The sequence below is a fragment of the Danio aesculapii genome, chromosome 20 (genome assembly GCF_903798145.1).
Source record: "Danio aesculapii chromosome 20, fDanAes4.1, whole genome shotgun sequence".
Lineage (NCBI taxonomy): Eukaryota > Metazoa > Chordata > Actinopteri > Cypriniformes > Danionidae > Danio > Danio aesculapii.
This window is the reverse complement of record NC_079454.1, coordinates 9,128,165-9,148,857: the sequence shown is the minus strand read 5'-3', so window position 1 is coordinate 9,148,857 and position 20,693 is coordinate 9,128,165. Positions and strand designations below refer to the sequence as shown.

Sequence of the window (20,693 nt, the reverse complement as noted above, 5' to 3'; positions counted from 1 at the left end):
CAGCCACTGCTCTTTTGAGTCACTTTTTAAAAATTGGTAATAGTAGCAATTTTGGTATCTTGTAAAAGTTTAACAATGAATGTTAAAAAAATTTTGGGAAAAAAAAGTTGCTATGGTAGTATGAAAAGTTGCTAAATCTAGTAACAAAATTGCTAAGTTGGCAACACTGGTCAAGTAAAAGCCTTCTCAGTTCTTGAGTGTGTGCGCAGAGGCTCGCGCTAAGCGCACACACATTGCTCGCAACACAGACTTGCACACACACAAGCTTGGAGAGTGAACCAAATGGGTTGTATTTCCCGAGTAGACAGCGGGAATGTCCGTTGCAACAAACGCAACAAGTTGTTTTCTTGTATAAGCGGAAAGCAAGCAATCTGGCTAAGTGAAAGTATCTTTCAAAAGTGCATTAACTGCAATGCTAATTTTTGACTGCCTAGCTTCTAACGGTAACTTTCCATTATCCACATCATTATGCCAGCAGCATAATAAACCAAAAAAGATCCTGACTTCTGCCAGAAAAGACAAACATGTTGATTTTTCTCCAGAAGAATGGTTAAAAACTTGAGATAAATTTTTCTTCAAACCATTGTGCATTATTTTACAGAATTTATTTATTTATTTTTTTTACAATTTTTAGTTTTGTTTTATTTTACATAAAATTTTTTATAATAGAATAAAGTTGTTAATTCAGATTTTTTTTTTTTATACAAAAAACACTACAAAAAGTACCAATAAAAGAACCGTTAAAGTACCGAACCGATAAGTGGTATCGATAAAAGGCAGTAATACCATTATAACCTTAACCTTACCCATTCCCACCTGCGTGGATTATTTCTAGATAGGGTTGTCCACACATCAGCCGGAGACAGACAGAGCACCCCTTCATTTGGATATAAGGGTAGCTTATGTGCAAGTGTGTCATTCTGCATTTCAAACCGTGAATAAAAGTGGTTTAGTGCTTCCTGGAGGGATGTACCTGTGGTGGAGGCTCGTAGTCAATAGCCGCATTTCCACTATCGGGCCAGTGCGAGCCAGGGCTTTAATCCGGCCAGGCCGGGCCAATAGCCCGGGAGGTTGAGAAATGAGGCCGAAATCATGTCGCGTTTCCACTGTCAGGCTAGTTGCTCGCAGCGCGTCACGCAAACACCGCCCCCAGAACGTCCCCCGAATCAAACGTCACACAACCCGTCACACAACCCGCCCACTTCAGCGGGAACAAAAAACTCAAATTATAACCACAAACACAACCTGGCATCACTACGAGAGCTGGAAAATGGAGAACACCGAAGCGATTGCTTTTTTACTGTTTGTGGTCTGTTGGTGTAAGGCCAGACAGCGATCACTGGATAAGGACATTCGAGTTCGGCGACATTTACTTCCAACACAGATTTTGGCTGCAAGGCGAGTGAGTTGATCAAGCGCGATAGCAAAACAAATGTAAGGGAAGAAAGCATCTTGTCTCCTCTTTACCTGACAGGAAAACTCCGCCTTTGTACGTAACCCCGCCCCGAAGCCCTAGTTGGCCCTCCTTGGCCCACGGTATTCAGCGGGCCGAAAAAGGCCGGACGCTGGCCCCAAGGAAGCCCCGCTTTGGCCCGATTACGCCCCGGAAGTGATAGTGGAAACGCGACTGGCCTTGGCTCGCCCTGGCTCGCTCGCTTTAGGCGCGATAGTGGAAACGCGGCTATTGATAGACTGAGTGCTGTTTTGATGAACTCTTGCTGTTTTGAGGGCTCCTTTGTTTCCAGATCTGAAGAACTCTGTTGTTGTCCATGACTTCTGGTTAGCACTGGATGTAGGCACTGACAGATTCAGTGCATTTAATTGAAATACAGTGTGTTTTGTGTTTCAGTCTGTGCACTGGAAGTAATCCTGTAGTGTTGAGGCAGCATCATCTGGCCAAACTGTGATGAGTGTTCGAACTGGTTTGGTTAGTTTCAGAAGTGGTTTGTATGTTGGGATTAGCATAAAATTGATGTGGTTGGTGTATATGAGGTGGAGGTGGGGTTCGGCTTTGTATGCGTTCCTCTTTGTTGTGTAAACAAAGTCCAACATGTTTGTTTCCGCCTGTTGCAAAGTTCACAAGTTGGTAAAACGTTGGTAACGCTGACTTATCGTATATACCATTTAAGCATCATTACTGCGAGGTTGGGATTATGAGATTTGGGTTATATATAACCACGCGCTACAGTTTAGAACACATTAGAGTCATTGGAAAGTTTACATTTACGTCTAGTCATTTAGCAGATGCTCCAAAGCGACTTAGAATTGAGGAGGTATTCAGCGATTCAACAAGAAGAGGCAATACAAACAAGAAGTGCTGTTTATTCAAAGTAGCTTGTTTGTGCTCAGAGTATTTAATGCTAGAGTCAAGTTTTTCTTTAAGAGAGAGAAAGAAAGTGCTTCATGAGATTTTTGGTATTCATGATTCATGAGAGTTTTGGTATTATTCACCGTGGTTCAGGTGTTCTTGGAAGAGATGGGTTTTTAGTTGTTGTTTGGAAGATACCAGTGTATCCGCAGACCGAGTGGGAATAGGAAGATCATTCCACCAGCACTTATAGCCTCTCTGCGATGGCACCACACTGCGGTGCTCGCTCCCCAACCGGAGACTCCTGGAAGGGAAGTAGACCTTTAAGAGCAGATGTTTAAGTTTATATATATATATATATATATATATATATATATATATATATATATATATATATATATATATATATATATATATATATATATTTATTTATTTATTTATTTATTTATACATATCCCCAGAAATCTATAAAGCACTGTTTATTTCATTAGTATGTTTCCTCTGTTGTATTCATGTATTCTTGTATTTTGTTTACTGTATTTAATGAAGATGTGCTCATACAAAATACAGATACAAACATTGTCAAAATCAGTGCAAAATGGTGAATCATTTCCAAATAGAGCGATTCAAATCATCTGGTGAGTTTGTATTCAAATCCCAATGTATCGCAGGAAGACTAAAATATCGCAATGTCATGTATCGCACAGCTTTAATCAGATATACTACCATTAAAAATATTACATCTGTAGACTGATGCTGTCTAGAAAAAAAACACATATAAATTGCACATAAACTGTAAATGAAAGCAGTAACCATTCACCCTATTAACTACTAGCTTATTACCTGTGTATTATTAAGATTTTAACTGTATTAGTTCAAAGTCATAATGGTTTGCTGATAGCATAAATTGTAACCATGTTGAACCATGCATTGTTACCATGAAAGCTCCAAGTGTAACAAATTTCTCTTAAAAGGAAAATAACTGTTATTGTGTTGTGTTTGTGTTCTCCTGCAGGGTCAGATCACTCTTATGGATGCTCCAGTGTTCAGAGCCATCCAACCTGAGGTATGGCTTACTTTCACTCTTTTCCTGTGTTAAATTTATTTATCCATTCATTCATTCATTTTAAATAAAAAAAAAATAACGATATCTAAAGATTAATCATAATTAAAGGGATAGTTTGCCGAAAAATGAGAATTTACTTAGTGTTTTCTCTCCCTCAAATGGTTCTATATATAGAAAATAGATATATAGAAAATAGATATGTATATATATATATATTATATATATATATATATATATATATATATATATATATATATATATATATATATATATATATATATATATATATATACATATATATATACATATATATATACATATATATACATATCTATTTTCTATATATCTATTTTCTATATATCTATTTTCTATATACATATATATATATATATATATATATATATATATATATATATATATATATATATATATATATATATATATATATATATATAGAAAATAGATATATAGAAAATAGATATGTATATATATATATATACATATATATACATATCTATTATATATATACATATATATATACATATATATATACATATACACACACATATATATATATATAGAAAATAGATATATTGAAAATAGATATATTGAAAATAGATATATTGAAAATAGATATTTTGAAAATAGATATTTTAAAGAAAGCTAAAACCTGTAGCCACTGACTTTTATATTATTTTTCTTACTTTGGAAGTCAATAGTTACACGTTTCCAGCTTTCTTCAAAATATCTTTTTTTGTGTTTAACAGATGTCAAATAGGTTTAAACGAAAGTAAATAGTGACAGATTGTTCAGTCCTGATGAACTATTCCTTTAATCGTATAAAAAAAATAAAAGTTTGCATTTACGTAATATATAAGGGATGTGATTATTACGTATAAATATAGATTTCTGTATTTTCCGAATTAATGTGTGGTTGGTGTCTTGCGTGGCGCCGCCGTGTATATTTGTATATTTATTTTGGATTTGTAAATAAACATTTTTGTATATTTCAGATAATAATTATTTAATATACATTGTATTATATAAATTTTACAAACTATGTTTTTACAAATACGTGTCATGTGATCACATGCGATCGATATGATCTGTGTTCATTATTTTGTTGTTATTTTGTTTAAAGCAAAGTAAGGCTACAGTAAAAAGTTATGCTGAATTTTGAGTCTAAATCTACACATGTTTTGTTTTTGTTTTTTAACAAAAGAGCTTAATATGAAACGACAGACCTTTTTTCTGTTTATACGAAACTCAGAATTGTGTGGTGTTGTTGTCATTATTTTTATTATTTTTATTATTTTATGTTGTACTTTTTTGTGATGGCCTACTTACTTACCTAATTACTGCCATATTCCAATGCTTTCTCTCCAGAAGCATGTTGCTCACATCAAACTATTGTCCATTTACTTTTACACGCTCTCAAATCCCATCAGTTGTTGGACACAATGTATCCTGTGCTACTTTGAAAATGCCGTCTTACTTGGATACACAACACTGCTCACAGTTTCCCTTTATTTAAAGCAATCATTATTTGAGTCATCAGATAAAAAAAGACCGTATGTTGTGTTGTATGTGTGAGCAACAGCAGATGTTTTCTTCTGTAGTTTAGTCTTTTCTTTCGAATTGCTCACTTTTATGAATGAGGTCAGACTGCTGAGCACATAATGTAGCAGTGACTTACACAGCCAAACGCATGAGTAGCTTGGTGTTTATATGCCAATTTTTTTTTGGACTCTCCATTTGGCATTTGCAGATGGTTTGTTTTGGTCAGGGTTTTCTGCAGGTGTAACATTTTGTTTGTGCTTTTGGAAATGTTGCCAGTTTCGGAAGATTTGCGTTTGATTGACTGGTTGAGTTGTTGCTAAAGTTTTCTTACTCAGTTTATATTTGGATTAGGGTGGCAGTACTAGGGTTTCCCCAATAGAGGGCAGTAAGTGCACAGTCAAGTGTTTCTGTGTTATGGTTGTGTTAAAAAAAAAAGGAAAATAATAATAGTGATTAAAAGAAAAGTTGTCTTTATTTAGTCTTTCTTGTCATCTTAAATTTGTGTGACTTTCTTATTGATTCTGGGTTCTGGGGAATGTTTTGTTTTGCAGTGTATGTTTTGTTTTGCTTTATGCTTTGTGTGTTTGTATTGTTTTGACCATTCAGTGTGAATAGGGATTAAAACTGTTTGATTATAACCATTTTAAAATACTTAATTTTTTTTATGCTTCATTATTTTTATTTATTAGATTTTTTTTTATCGCTAACTATTAAAATTTGTTTAGATTTTTTTTTGTTTGGTTTTGATTAAAGTTGATCGAAAGTGGATCATCAACATTCTACAAAATATTTTGCTTTGCATTTGCAGTTTCTACTCTGTTTTGTTCTGATTTGATTTGACTTTTGTGTTTTAATGTAAATATAGAATTGTCAGTATGTGATTCATTATATATGTATTATTATTATTATTATTATTGTCATTATTATTATTATTATTATTGTTATTATTGTTATTGTTGATATTATTGTTATTGTTATTGTTGCTGTTATTATTATTATTATTATTATTATTATTATTATTATTATTATCGTCATTATTATTATTATTGTTGCTGTTATTATTATTATTTTCATTATTATTATTATTATTATTATGATTATTATTAATATTATTATTATTATTATTATCGTCATTATTATTGTTATTGTTGCTGTTATTATTATTATTTTTATTATTATTATTATTAATATTATTATTATTATTATTATTGTTGTTGGTGTTGTTATTATTATTATAATTATTATTATTGTTATTGTTGCTGTTGTTATTGGCATTATTATTATTATTATTTTCATTATCATTATTATTATTATTATTATTATTATTATTATTATTATTAATGTTATTGTTGCTGTTATTATTATTATTATTATTATTATTATTATTGTCATTATTATTATTATTATTATTGTTATTGTTGCTGTTATTATTATTATTATTATTATTATTATTATTGTCATTATTATTATTATTTTTGTTATTGTTGCTGTTATTATTATTATTATTATTATTATTATTATTATTATTATTATTATTATTATTGTCTATTATTATTATTATTATCATTATTGTTATTATTATTATTATTATTATTATTATTATTATTATTATTATTGTCATTATTATTATTATTGTTGTTATTGTTGCTGTTGTTATTATTATTATTATTATAATTGTTGTTGTTATTGTTGCTATTATTATTATTATTGTCATTATTTTTATTATTATTATTGTTGCTGTTATTATTATTATTATTATTATTATTATTATTATTATTATTATTATTATTATTATTATTATTTCATAGTTTTTATCTGTCTGCTGGGTAACAAAATACACTTGTCGTTTTTTTTTTATGTACAGTTGAAGTCTTATTAGCCCTCCTGTAAATTTCTTTTTATTCTTTTTCAAATATTATTCCCAAGTGATGTTTAACAGACCAAGCACATGTTCACAGTATTTCCAATAATATTTATTCCTTCTGGGAAAAGTCTTATTTCTTTTAGTTTGACTTAAATAAAAATCAGTAAAAAAAAATTTTTTTAATTAAGAGCCCCCTTATCCAGTAACTATCTAATTAACATAATAAGTTACGTCACTTTCATTTGAAAACTGGTATCTTGCAAATTATCTAGAAAAAAATTATGCACATAATTATCATAATGGCAAAGACAAAATAAATTTGAAATTTGTTGTTAAAACTAATATGTTTAAATATTTTCCCAGCCCTTGTGAAATATATATTTTTTAAACAATTTAAATTTCACTGGAGTGTAAATGATTTTGGCTTCAACTGTATGTGTTTTGCTTAATTCGCATTTTGTTTTTTAGTTTTCATCTTTTTTATTAAAAGTAAGAATTTCAAAATTAATATTTGTTTTTGTTTTTTACTGAATAAATTGTATGTAACGTCTCACACTTGCTGTAAAACTCAAAATAAATTTGTTTTTTTTTTATTGTTGATTGCTTTTGATTATTTATTTATTAATCCGTTTTCCATATTTGTTTAATTTGGTTTTACTTTTATTTTTTGTTTGTAAACTTTTATCTTTGCTGGTAATGCCCTGTTAAAAAAACATTGACTTAACTTAAAAAAATGCAAGGTAAGTTGCTACACAGCTATATTTTGAGTTAATTCAACTTAAGACTGGTTTATATTTCTGCATCGAGCGATTGCTATGACACACAGAGCATGCCTTGCGCCGAGTCTTGCATTTATACTTCTGAGTGCTGTTTGTATTGCTCAGCATTAACACTTACGAAACGCTAGCTGGCAGTAGGTTTTTATGTTCCTCTGTGTCGAGTTTTTTCTGAACGCTACTTTAATGTAGAAGTAGCTCAAATTCGCTAGTTCGGAGGCGGACGTGCAACAACTTTAATTATAAGGTAAACGTAAAACAAAACTTTCCATCTGGAGCTCCATCACAGGACTCGACACTTGTAAACACTTGCTCCACTGCTCTTTGCAATGTTGTGACGTGTAGTTAGAGGTGCGCGCTGGCATCAGCCACGTCGAGGGGTATGCAACCGCACAAAGGCTGTGCCGGACCATATCCATGCCCTTGAAGTATAAATTAGCCTTTAAATTGAGAACAGTATTTACAGCTGAGTCAACTCAACTTAAATAAAATGTTGTTACCTTTTTAAGTTGACCCTACTTTGTATTTTTTACACTGTGGACATCAAATCTGATTGATTTGAGACAAAATTCTTTAAAATTTCTTCTGTGTAGCTGTATTCATTTTTTTTTTTTAGTCACAAGACATCAAAACTATTTGATCAGCACCATTTTTCTAATTATTTTCTTTTCTTTTCCACCAAAGTAAAAAAAAAAAAGTTTGTGAAGATGAGAGGCAATTTTAGTTTACCAAACTCACAGACCCACGAGGGGAGAAATGACTGCAAATCAAATAGCCGCAGTTCTTTCGCTCATTGACATCTGGCCCTCATGCTGTCCTCCATCTCTGCCTCCTCCATCAGACATTTATTAGCTCAGACATGCTTTATCCGCGTCTGTAAGTTTGGGCTTTGAGCCACACAGACGGTGATTTATACAGCATTTGATGAGGCTACCACACATCGCATTCTAATGTAGCATTCGTTAAAAAAAAAAAGAATCAAGACGACAGAAGAGGAACTAACTGTAGTATGATTTGTTTAAAACGTTTGCAGAAGATGATGGTTGGCGTGAGTGTTTTTTTTCGTCATTATTTATGATAATTGTGGTAATTTGTGTAATTGGGTCTCCTGTTTTCCATCGCTGGACGTTTTGATTGATTATACGCTGTTGTTTTGGCAGCGGTGTTTTTTGGACGTGTGTGTGTTTTATTGGAGAAGCGAGGGTGAAATTGCAGATCTCGTCTTTGAAAACACGAGGGTCTGGTTATTTCTGGAAGATGATTTTTAAAATGTCTGGGATTCATTTAGCCGAGGATTTAGCCAACGTGTATCAGGCGACCAATTATGTGTACAGATAATGGTTATTGCTGGATTTTCTGGATCAGGTTTGCTTTTGTGTAATAATCTGGCAGTTGTGGCCCTTGGTGGAAGGGATTTGTCGAAGGATTTTTGACGCTTTCTCTGAATCCGGCAGCTCATATAGTGTAAAGTCTTGAAATGAGAGAAAATGTTGGACTAATGTTTTTATATTGTGCTACTGTTGCTTATATTATTACAAATTGAACAGTTTGGGAGTTGGTACTAGGGTAAACATTCATTCATTTTCCTTTGGCTTAGTCCCTTATTTATCAAGGGTCGCCACAGCGGAATGAACCACCAACTATTCCGGAATATGTTTTACCCAGCGGATGCTCTTTCAGCCACAACCCGATACTGCGACACACCTATACACTCTCATTCACACATACACTCGTACACTACTGCCAATTTCGTTCATTAATTTTCCTTCGTCTTAGTCCCTTTATTCATCAGGGATCACCACAGTGGAATTAACCACCAACTAATTCGCCATATTTTTCACGCAGTAGATGCCCTTCCAGCCGCTACCCAACACTGGGAAGCACCCATAGGCTCTCATTCACACACGCTCGTACACTACTGCCAATTTCATTCATTAATTTTCCTTCAGCTTAGTCCTTTCATTCATCAGCGGAATGAACCGCCAACTACTCCATCATATATTTTTTACGCAGTGGATTTGCTTCAAGCTGTAACCTAATTCTGGGAAACAACCACTCTCATTTACACACTCACTCATACACTACAGACAATTTAGTTATTCCAATTCACCTATAGTGCATGACTTTGGAATGTTTGGGAAACTGGAGCACCCGAAGGAAATCCACGCCAACAAGGGGAGAACTTGCAAACTCCACACAAAAATGTCAACAGACCCAGCCGGGACTTGAACCAGCAATCGTTTTGCTGTGAGGCGACAGTGCTAATTACTGAGCCACTGTGCCGCCCTAGGATAGATATGTTTATTACATATATGTAGATATGTTTATTTATATTTAATAATAAATCATACATATTTTTATTCAATGTTCCACGCTGGTGGAATGATCTTCCCATTCCCACTTAGAGTTGATTCACTGGTATCATTGGTATCAACCCCCGTGATCAAAACCAGGGGTCCATTCTTCCTAACTCACTTAAATAATCTAAGATGATTGGGCAGATCCTGGATCTTTTGATCTTGATAACTGATCTCTGGCTAATTTGGTTCTTTAAACAAGTTTGCGAATCAGATTAAAATGACAGGATAAACTGATCTGAGATTGCTGCGTGTGCTGTGAAGGACAGATTTATCGATTCTCAAAATCATGATCAGCAATGCAACGATTGGCTGAGGGCACAGCAGTGTAATGACATCATCTGATTAATATTCAATTATCCATGTGAGCAAAATTACATACAATTCGTAGTAAACGGTTTGTTAAATATGATATGCAGTAACTTTTTTTGTGGTCTGCAACCTTTACACTTTCATGTGTCAAGAGTATTTAGCAATTTATTTAGTTTTACAGTTAGCGCAGATTTTTTTTTTATTAAAGTAGCTGTTTCTTAATCAGTGTAAAGAATAACAGGATGTTCAAATTAATTTTGCAACACAAAAGCATTTAGATATTGGTAAAGGCATCTGCTTTTGTTAAGCATCAAATCACTGTCATATTAGCTGTCAAAACATGTTCATGACTGCATAAATGTATTATTCCTTTAAAAAAAGTCGCATATTGTGCATGTCTATTATCACACACACAAAGTGTACTAAATCGATCGTATACGTCATATCAATAAATTTTCTCTATAAACCACCAGGTGGCAGTCTTTGTACTTTTATTTCAGAGTGCTTATTGCATACGCTTTATTAATAGCCTATATATTTTTAAACTTTATATAATTAAAATAATATATTTACTATTTACCTAAGTGTATATAACTACTACTGTAAGAAAATATCAGCATTCGGTTCATACTTTCTGTATTATCTTTGCTTGAACTGACCCGATCTAATCCTGCTTATATGAAATGAACCTGCTCCTGAGCAGGTTTGAGCTACCAGAACTGTTGCTATGATAACAACTCTCGGATCAGTTTTGAAGAATGAAATGATCCTGGATCATGTCAAATATGATTAATATCCAAATCTAGCTAACGGAGTAATCCACATATGAAGAACAGACCCCAGCACCCCCTTATCTCTCCTCCCACCACACCACAGGACAACCTTGAAAAATATTATTAAATTCTGAGTGTGCCTCACACAAGTGAGTGGGCTTGACAAACCACCTGTAGAAAGCACACTTCTTGTGTGTATTGCCTCTTCTTGTTGAATCGCTGAATGCCTTCTCAATTTTAAGTTGCAATAGACAAAAGTGTCGGCTAAATGTAAATGCACTTTGATCCAAACTCCCATTCAAGTTCCATTGAAATGTAGTAATCCTATTTGTTAGTTCATATATAGAGTGTTCATCACAGCAGATGTGCGTATATTATGCAGTTTGATCCAGTATGAGCTCATGGCTGGAATGTAAACCAGAGGCTTTTCTACATGCACTAAAACACTACAACTTTTAGAGTGATGTGTAAAATTACGTAACTGTTTCCAACCTACAGTACATGTGCAGTTCTAGTTCTATTCTCAGCATCACTTTATTAGCTGTTTTACAGGCGCTCTGTCCCGCAATGCTCTGCTGCAGTGGGCAGGTTTGTTGGATTGGAGCTCAGTAATGCAGTGATATGAGTGAACTCGAAGACCTGAACGCTTTTCTCTGCTATTGTCGATTTGCTGTAATTGATGGTGGTTTTTATTCGATTTATTATTATTATTATTATTATTATTATTATTATTATTTCAATTGTTTTTCAGTTGAGGTTGTTAAACGGATTGTGACAGAAGCATCTGTTTGTAGTTTTATTGCTTAGGTTGTGTGTGTGTTTGCGTGCTTGCAGTGTTTCCGCAGGGTCTTAAAAAGTCTAAAATTTAAAAATCGATATTTTAAGCCTTAAAATCTTAAATTCACTGTTCTAGGTATTAAATAATTTTGCACAGGTCTTATTTTTCTGATGTCCATGTAACGGTACATCTAATGCTCATTTAAATTCTTTTGTTGTTGTTTTGTTTGCTTGGTTTTCGTGGTGTTCTTTATTTTACTAGTCCAAATGTAATTTGCGATAGAAAAATTTTTTGTAATGCAATAGCCAATCAGCTTTCTGTTATTGAACTCAGTGCGCACGGCGAATGTGACATCATCGCTGTGTTTGGGGAGGTTTACTTTGGGTCGTGTGACATGATTTCGGCTGGCGGAGCGCACAATTTTTTGAGACTCGGGCGAACAGTTCGCGCAGCACCGCGTTTGATTTGAGTTGAATATGAATCACTTTGAAGAGATTTTGTTTGAAACAGGTACAACTGTACAGACATCTGTATGATCCTTTCATGCGTGATCATAGAGATCACCAGATGATCAATAATTCTTGGCTAGAAATTGCAACAGCTGTGGGAAAGGAGGAAAGTATTTGGAAAAGTTTGGGAAAACCTGAGAGATGAGTTTGTTAAAGTCGAAAGAGGCCATGCAAAAGTGGAGACCCAGGTGGTTTTAGTATTACAGAATATGATTTTTCCACCATTCATAGGTTTTCCACTGATTTATATACATTACAATTTTGAATTTAAAACAATTTACAAGGAGGGCTAGACACAAAAGCTCATTGAAAAAGAGGCTTGCTGTTTACAGAGCTATGTGTCCAAGAACATTAATTGACAGACAAAGAGACAGAAAAGATGTGGCAAAAAAGTGTACAAGCAGTAGGGATAACCGCACCTTGGAAAAAATTGTGAAACAAAACTCTTTTAAAAATATGGGGAAGATTCACAAAGAGTGGACTGCAGCTGGAGTCAGTGCTTCAAGAACCACTACGCACAGATCTATGCAAGACATGGGTTTCAGTTGTCACATTTCTTTGCCATTGCCATGATTTTTCCAAGGAATACCTAGATCAACATCTTTTCTAAACTACATTCTCATTTAAAAATGTAATTCTAACCCTGCCCATGCCTCTAAACCTTAACCCTAACCTGGATTTATACCCAAAATCAGATGCTGATACTAGTTTAGCCTTGATCAGCGGAGGTTTCCGTTTGCAGGATTCCCTCAGGAGATGCGTTCGTTGCTGTAAATGATGTCAGATTGCACAGGAGCGACACACATGCATGTTCTCTTAGAAAGCAGTCCTTGTTCATTGCTCCGCATCTGTTAGCATTAACAGTGAGTTTCTTTGGCTTTCATTATGGATGAGTCTGGCCGGTTTCATGCGTACCGTCATGAGGAATGCTGCAAACACACGTGAGCCGCTTGCAGATCACATATACAACACATGGAGACTATACAAGACATGAGAGATGATCTGGGGGGAAAAAAAAACTGGCTCTTGATCTCGTGCTGCACAGGAAGTGCAGAAAGAGTGGACGAGGCCCAGATATCCTGAACACACATGAGGTTTTTACATTACAGCAAATGTGAGCTGGCATTTAAATAACTGGGATTTCAGGTTTTAGTACAGTACCTTAAAAATGTCATTGCTTGATACTGTCTCCAGTACTACAGGGAAATATTTCTACAGCATTCATTCGTAATATTTATGCATGTCTTAGTTTCTTCATTTGCCGTTTCCATTTAGCAGACTTTATCTAAAGTTACTTACAAGTGAGGATAAAAGAAGCACTTCGAATCAACACAGAGTAGCAGTATATAAATGCTAGGTCTGAGTTAGGCATGCAACGAATATAAATATTGGTTGTACGATTATAGTCTGAGGAATAATCACGGTTTCATGGTTATCATGATTATTATCGGTTTGGTTAATTCGCAGTATTCTGTGTTTTGTGATTCATGTTTTTATTGTTTATTTTCCCTGTTTTAGTCATGCTTTTGAATTGCATTATGGGATGTTTCTTCCAAAGTTTTTTTTTTTTTTTTTAACTCTGAAAAGTTTTTATATATAGATTTTGGGGGATGTAAACAACAACAATGGTCCTAATGCATTTCCTGTTTAACAGTTTTAATTTCTGTAGTTTCTGAGAATTCAAAAAGGTCAACATATTGATAAATGATGTTATGATAGCTGTTTTAACATCAAGTTTTGATTGAATTGCCTCTTGTTATAGTAATATTGTTATAGTGAAATAATTTGACAGCAAATAAAAGTTCACAGGCCAATGACATCACCACATTGAAATGGTCTATTATCTGTGTTGGTGTTGTATATTGTACTACAAAAACCTATGTCAGTACAATTTCTGTTATTTTACAGACCCATTTCTCTCTTTGTTATTGCTTATACATTAAACTATTTCTAAACTACTAAAATGTCAATGAATGTCACTTTGTTAAACTGTAGAATTGAATTATCAACATCAAAATTCAAGAGAGCAGAGATCAAAGTCCCATAATGCAATTCACAACCGTAAATAAACAGAAAACACTTGTGAATCACAAAATACAGAAACTGTTGATGAACAGATTTCTTTTTGCAGTTTGCATAAATTACAGTGATTATTAATAATGTTTCTATTAATAATAAAAATAATTGAAATAACTAACAGGCCTTTTTTTCAAAGGCGAACATGACAATGACTGTAAATAAATGAGAGTGTTTAGCGGTTGGATAAACTGTGTTGTGAGCGGTTAGTGATGTGGAGTATGTGCAGTGAATTGGAGCTTGTTTAAGAAACCATTTCATTAATTTCCCCTCTTCTGTGTGTCTGTATTTCATAACTGAGAGTTTGGAGCCCGATCGGTCCCCCATCTGCACCACTCAGTGTTTTGGCTGGATGCCGACGGATGCAGCTCTATAGAGCAGTTCAGATTAATGGACGCTGCATATGGCATGTTCACTTTCCTTCTGTGCTGTTTTTATAAGTCAGAGAGAGAGAGAGAGAGAGAGAGAGAGAGAGAGAGAGAGAGAGAGAAAGAGAGAGAGAGAGAGAGAGAGAGAGAGAGAGAGAGAGAGAATGAGTGGAGAAGTGTTTCTAAGAAAAGAGCTCTCTTTCAGATTTATTCCCTTCAGGTGAGGCTGTGCTTCAGACACACGTGCAGAAAGTGTAGACTTACTGTAGTCATCTGCCTAGTTAATGTCAGGAGCGTTATTTGAACAAACACTGCACTCAAAAAGTCCTCAAATCAAAACTGTTTTCGTATTTTATACACAAAAGGACATTTTTAATTATGAGAAATATATACTTTTAAAAAGAAAAAAAATGTAAAGGAGGGCTAATAATTCTGACTTCAACTGTACCCTAAAATATCTACTATTGATTTCAGCAGAAGAAACTCATACAAGTTTGCAACCTCTTTTGTTGCTTAAATAAAAAAAAAAAAGTGTCTGAATTTACATTTAAATCATCTTAACAGCTTTAAAAACGCCAATTGATTTTGTTCTGTTCTGATTAGTTTTAGTGACATTTATGCAAACGTTCTCGCATGGATACGTCAATGCTGCTACATTCTGAAATTATGTTGCCTTTCACTCACAGTAAAGGCCTTTTCAAGAGACATAAAAGAAAGGGAACATAAAACAGCACTATGATCCCCTTTCTATGGACGTCCCACTGTTTTAAAGACTTTTGTGCGAGATCTGCGCTCTCTGTGAACAGAAGCGACTTCCTAATGTTTTTGTGTGAAGGATTGGAATCTATGAAACTGAGAAACTGATTTTTTTTTTCTCTATAAACTCCCTGACTTTTCCCTTTCATTGTTTCTGCTGCTCAGGATCCCTCTGCATTCATAGTCTGTTATTTAATCTGTCACTGCCAGAATAAGACTAATAATATTCATTATCAGTACACTGATCATTTAGTCCACAGAATCTGCTTTTATAAGCATTTTACGTCACATTATTTTATAACATTTAGATGTTCTGCTTTTTGTTTTGTATTTTTTGGTTCTGTTTCGTTTTTGTTTTCTTTGTATATATTTGTTTATTTTTGTTAAACCTCTTTAAGTTTTTTTCTCATTTAGTTTTTTGTGTTTTGTAAAATGTTGCTTATATTGTTTTTTAACCATATTTTGTTTTGCATTTAATCTGTTTTTGTTTAATAGTTTTTTTTTTGTTTTGTTAAATTTTTTGTGTGACTATTTTGTTTGTTTTATTTTGTTTTTAAGCTGTTTAGTGTTTTATAAAATGTTGCTTTGCTTATTTTATTCAGTTTTTCAACCTCTGTTTTGCATTTTAAATATTTTTTTCATTGTTTAATTGTGTTTTGATTTTTGTCTCTGTGTTGTTTTTGTGTCTTTTTGTTTTTATAACAAATGTGTTTTGTGAAATGTTGCTTTGCATATTTTATTTTATGTTGTTTTTTACCATTTTGTTTTACAATTAATAGTTTTTGCATTGTTTAATTGTTTTGTTTTCTGTTCTCTGTTTTCATTTTTGTGTTTTGTTTGATCATATTGCTTTGTTTGTCTTGTTTTTATTTAGTTTGTTTTCTTTTGGTGTTTTGTAAAATTCTTGCATTTACATTTTTACATTTTTGTTTTGCATTTAATTGTTTTTCATAGTTTATTTGTGTTTTGTTTTCTGTTCTGTTCCGTGTTTTCTTATTTTTTGTTTTATGTGATCATTTTGTTTTGCATTGTGTCTTTTTTTTTGTGTGTGTGTGTGTGTTTTGTGAAATGTTGCTTTGTGTATTTTTACCATGTTTTGCATTCAATAGTTTTTTGTTAATTGTTTTATCAATTTGTTTTGTGTTTCTTCTTTTTTAATTTTGTTTGTTTTCTTTTGTTAATGTTTAAGCTGTTTTTTACCTTATTTTGTTTTACATTTAATTGTCTTATTTGTTTTTTGTTTAATTGTTGTTTTTTCTGTTCTCTGTTTTCTTTTTTGTGTTGTTTTGTTTGATCCTATTGTTTTGTGTGTGTTGATTTTATTTGGTTTTTTTGTTCATTTTTAAAGCTGTTTTGCATTTTGTTTTGTGTGTTTTGTAAAATGTTGCTTTGTGTATTTTATTTTGTTTTAATGTTTTTTTAATCTTATTTTGTTTTACATTTATTTTATTTTCATTGTTTAGTTGTTTTTTTCTGTGTTTCTGTTTCTGTGTTGTGTTTTGTAAAATGTTACTTTATGTATTTTATAATTCCTTTACCTTTTTGTTTTGCATTCAATTTTTTTCATAGTTTAATTGTTTTCTGTTCTCTTTGTTTTCTTTGTTGTTTTATGTGATCATTTTTGTGTTGTCTTGTTTTGTTTTTATATATATTTTTTTTTTTGTGAAATGTTGCTTTGCATATTTTATTTTGTTTCATGTTGTTTTCTTTTGCCATGTTTTGCATTTTTTTTATTTATTTTTGTTGTTAGTTTAATTGCGTTTAATTTTCTGTTCTCTTTTTTTGTAGCCTTTTCCTGTTTTGTGTAATAATTTTGTTTCGTTTTGTGTTGTTCGTCTTCAGGACTTTGGCATTTCAGCCTACAACATTGTTTTGGTTACCAGCTTAACTATTACCATTTATCATACTACTTCCATTTAGAGTCTGTGATGTCACTGAAACTGTGTGAACAACTCAATACTAGCATTGAGAACCAACTTGTTACATTCAGTTCAATTGAATAAAGCCATTGTTCAGTTCTGCTCTACTTCAGTTGTGCATTACATCACTAAAGAAGAACGGAAATCAGCCCTTAACCTCGTATACTGTTCTCAGAGAGGGTAGCATTTCATTTCATTAAATCTCAGTAGGCGATTTTCCTCATCACAGGTTCTCGATTCAACGCTGGGGGCTCAGACTCTGTTTTGGCAGATCTGCTACTCCTGGAGAAATTGATTCAGCAGAAGTGATTTCATTGGCTTGTGTTGATGGTCGCTGAGACACAATGCAGAAAACACTCTTATTTAGGAGTGTGTGTGAGTGCACGTGTGCGTGTGTTTTGGCTCATATGCTCACATCTGTGTTTGTATTTGTTGCTAAGCTGCTATACCTCCACAGGTTGCTGATAATTTGAGTATGTTTGTAGCGTGAGCTCATGAGAAATTGCGGTCACACTGGTTTAGGTTTGGATTTGGTATGTACGGTCGTCATGAATATGTTTAATGGTTAATTTCATTCTTCTTGAAGTCCCCTTGTGGAATCACTCAGCTCTTTTTCCTTTTCCTGACAGCTGAATGTGTATCTGCGTTTGTTTTGGTGTTTTAATGGCACTAACAGCTCGTTTGAAGCTGGAAAATGTCTGAGCGTTCCGCTTAATTACATAACGCACGGTTGCATAATTATGGTCGGGATTTTCCAAGTGTGGCCAATGTGTCGTATGTCATGACAGCTTTAATTTTAGAGCTAATGGATCATTTCGAAGATGACCGAACAGCTGGAGTTGAGCTTGGATCTTCTTGTCTTTGAGATTTAGCTTGTCAGATTGATGTCTGTCCAATGGTGTTGTTGCCAGATATGCATTATTAAAGGAATAACGCATCCAAACTTATTCCAAAATTCAGTCACACTCAAATGATTCCTTTGAATCAATTAATCGGATGCTGTAGGCTTAGCGTAACCAGATCATTGTGAATTAATAATTATATACTGGTCCAAACTAAGTTATTTTAATCAGTGAGTCGTTAGCTGGAGTCTCGTTCTGATTGGATAATTCAAATGAGCTATTTACATTACTCACTTTCTTTTATCTTGAGTTCATTTGAATCAGTAAGTTCTTAACTGTAAACATGCTCTGACTGAATCATTTTAACCAATAAGTCATTAACTGGAGTCATTTAATTGTTCACTTTAGACTTATGCTGACCAAATGATTTCAACCAATCCAGTCTAGTTTGTTAAAACACATTGCTCAGTGCAAGTTACAAATCCATTTAACGTGTAAGAGAAAATAATTGTAGTCTGAAGTTTAATGAAACATTCAACTACCGCATTTATGTAGGACCTTTGCAGTTTGAAAATAGTCTCCAGGTAGATAACTAGGTAACAGCAATATTTAATATCATTGTGTCTGCTACAGCAATGGTACGGTAGCAAAGTTCCTTGATTATTATGCCAGAATTAGAGTTTAGTTTCTAGCCATATAGACTCTGCAAAATAACAACTTTTCATTTTCCGTCGGTCATAGTACATGTTGCTGCAGAAGAGTCAAGCTTTCAATAGGAAAATTACTGAAACTCTAGAAATGATAGACAGACAGAGAAGCTAATGACACCGCATACATGCACACTGGACCTATGCTTCAAGGCATACAGCCATGTAAGTCTAGGCCAATCAGATCAAATATTTTAGTGAGGGTGAAAGAAATAAGGGTGAAACTCGCTTTTACCTTCTTGAACATATGCAACTTAACCCTAACGCTAACACACATTATGCTAACTAACCTCCAAAACCCTAACCCTAAAGGGGGTCGCATACCAGAAGCACCGCATCAAACCCTGCAGCACCACACAGCACCACGGAGCGCCACACAGTGCCATGCATTTTAGAATTCTGAGCAAAGGTTTCTCTCAGGGTACACACACTGGTGCCGCAAGTCGGCCACGACTCAGGACCCTGTTCATATTTCTGAGCCATTTGAAAAGTTTCAATTTAAACAACATGCTAATGTGCATGTCTGGTGTGCGATATTTTCAACTGTCTTGTGCGCCCCGTGTTGCAGCGCTGAGTGGCGCATCCGGTGTGCGACCTACTTTACGATATCACACATTAACCTTAACCCAAAACCCTAACCTTTACGTCTTACACTAAATAAACCTAGACCCTAAACCCTAACACTAAATAACCCTAAACCCAAACACTAAATAACCCTAAACCCAAACGCTAAATAACCCTAAACCCAAACACTAAATAACCCTAAACCTAAACACTAAACAACCCTAAACCCTAACACTAAATAACCCTAGACTAACCCTCAACCTTAACAATAAATAACCCTAAACCCTAACACTAAATAACCTTAGACTCTAAACCCTAAACCTTAACATTAATAACCCTAAACACTAAACCCTAAACGCTAAACACTAAATTCTAACATCAAATAACCCTAGACTCTAAAGCCTAAACCCTAACGCTAAATAACCCTAAACACTATCCCCTAAACCCTGACACTAAATAACCCAAAAACACTATCCCCTTAACCCTAACACTAAACAACACCAAACCCTAAACTCTATATTACCCTCATAAGCGCCCCCTGTAGGGTGAATTTCTGCAAAGGCTTGACATATATTAGCAGGATTGAACACTAGACAGGCAGATAAACACACAGATAAAAAAAATGAGTGAGATGCTAATGATCTTATCTGACTTAAGATTTATGCTAAGCTAAAAGTGTTCCCGCAGCACTCAGGGATCAGCTGATTGGATTGAAAAATGGTAAATCTCAACTGTTTAGCACTAGGGGCCTTGTAAAATAAGACTATTTCCAAAAAAGTATGTTTGTGTGTTCCTTTTGTTTTGTTCCTTTATGTTGTTTTGTCATTGGTCATGAGCGAGGGGTCCTGTCTCAACCTGATTTGTTTTTGTCACTATAAACAATTCAATGTCTCCTGTTGCGCTTGATTGGCTTAATTGTTTCCGTCGACTTTCCTAATTACAAACCTGCTGGAACATGCTTTTTTTGTGACTGTTTTTGTTCTTTTATGTTGTTTTTTAGGAGCTCTCTAGTTGTGGCTGGAACAAGAAGGAGAAGCATAGTTCAGCACCGAACGCAGTGGCCTTCACACGACGCTTCAACCAGGTACACAAACACTTATTTGGTGTCCCTTTATTAACACAAACAATTTATACTCAAAGAGGTTAAAATCCACAAAA

At 33.8% G+C, this 20,693-nt stretch overlaps 1 protein-coding gene across 2 annotated transcripts in view; it reads left to right on the top strand.

Moving 5' to 3' along the window:
- ralgps2 (Ral GEF with PH domain and SH3 binding motif 2) overlaps positions 1 to 20,693 on the top strand; it is a 218,037-nt gene that overhangs the window by 95,838 nt on the left and 101,506 nt on the right. For both annotated transcript variants that reach the window (XM_056480834.1, XM_056480833.1), the window contains exons 5-6: positions 3,324 to 3,374; positions 20,536 to 20,619. In XM_056480834.1, the coding sequence (XP_056336809.1) occupies positions 3,324 to 3,374; positions 20,536 to 20,619 (135 nt within the window). The remainder of the gene's footprint in view (positions 1 to 3,323; positions 3,375 to 20,535; positions 20,620 to 20,693) is intronic.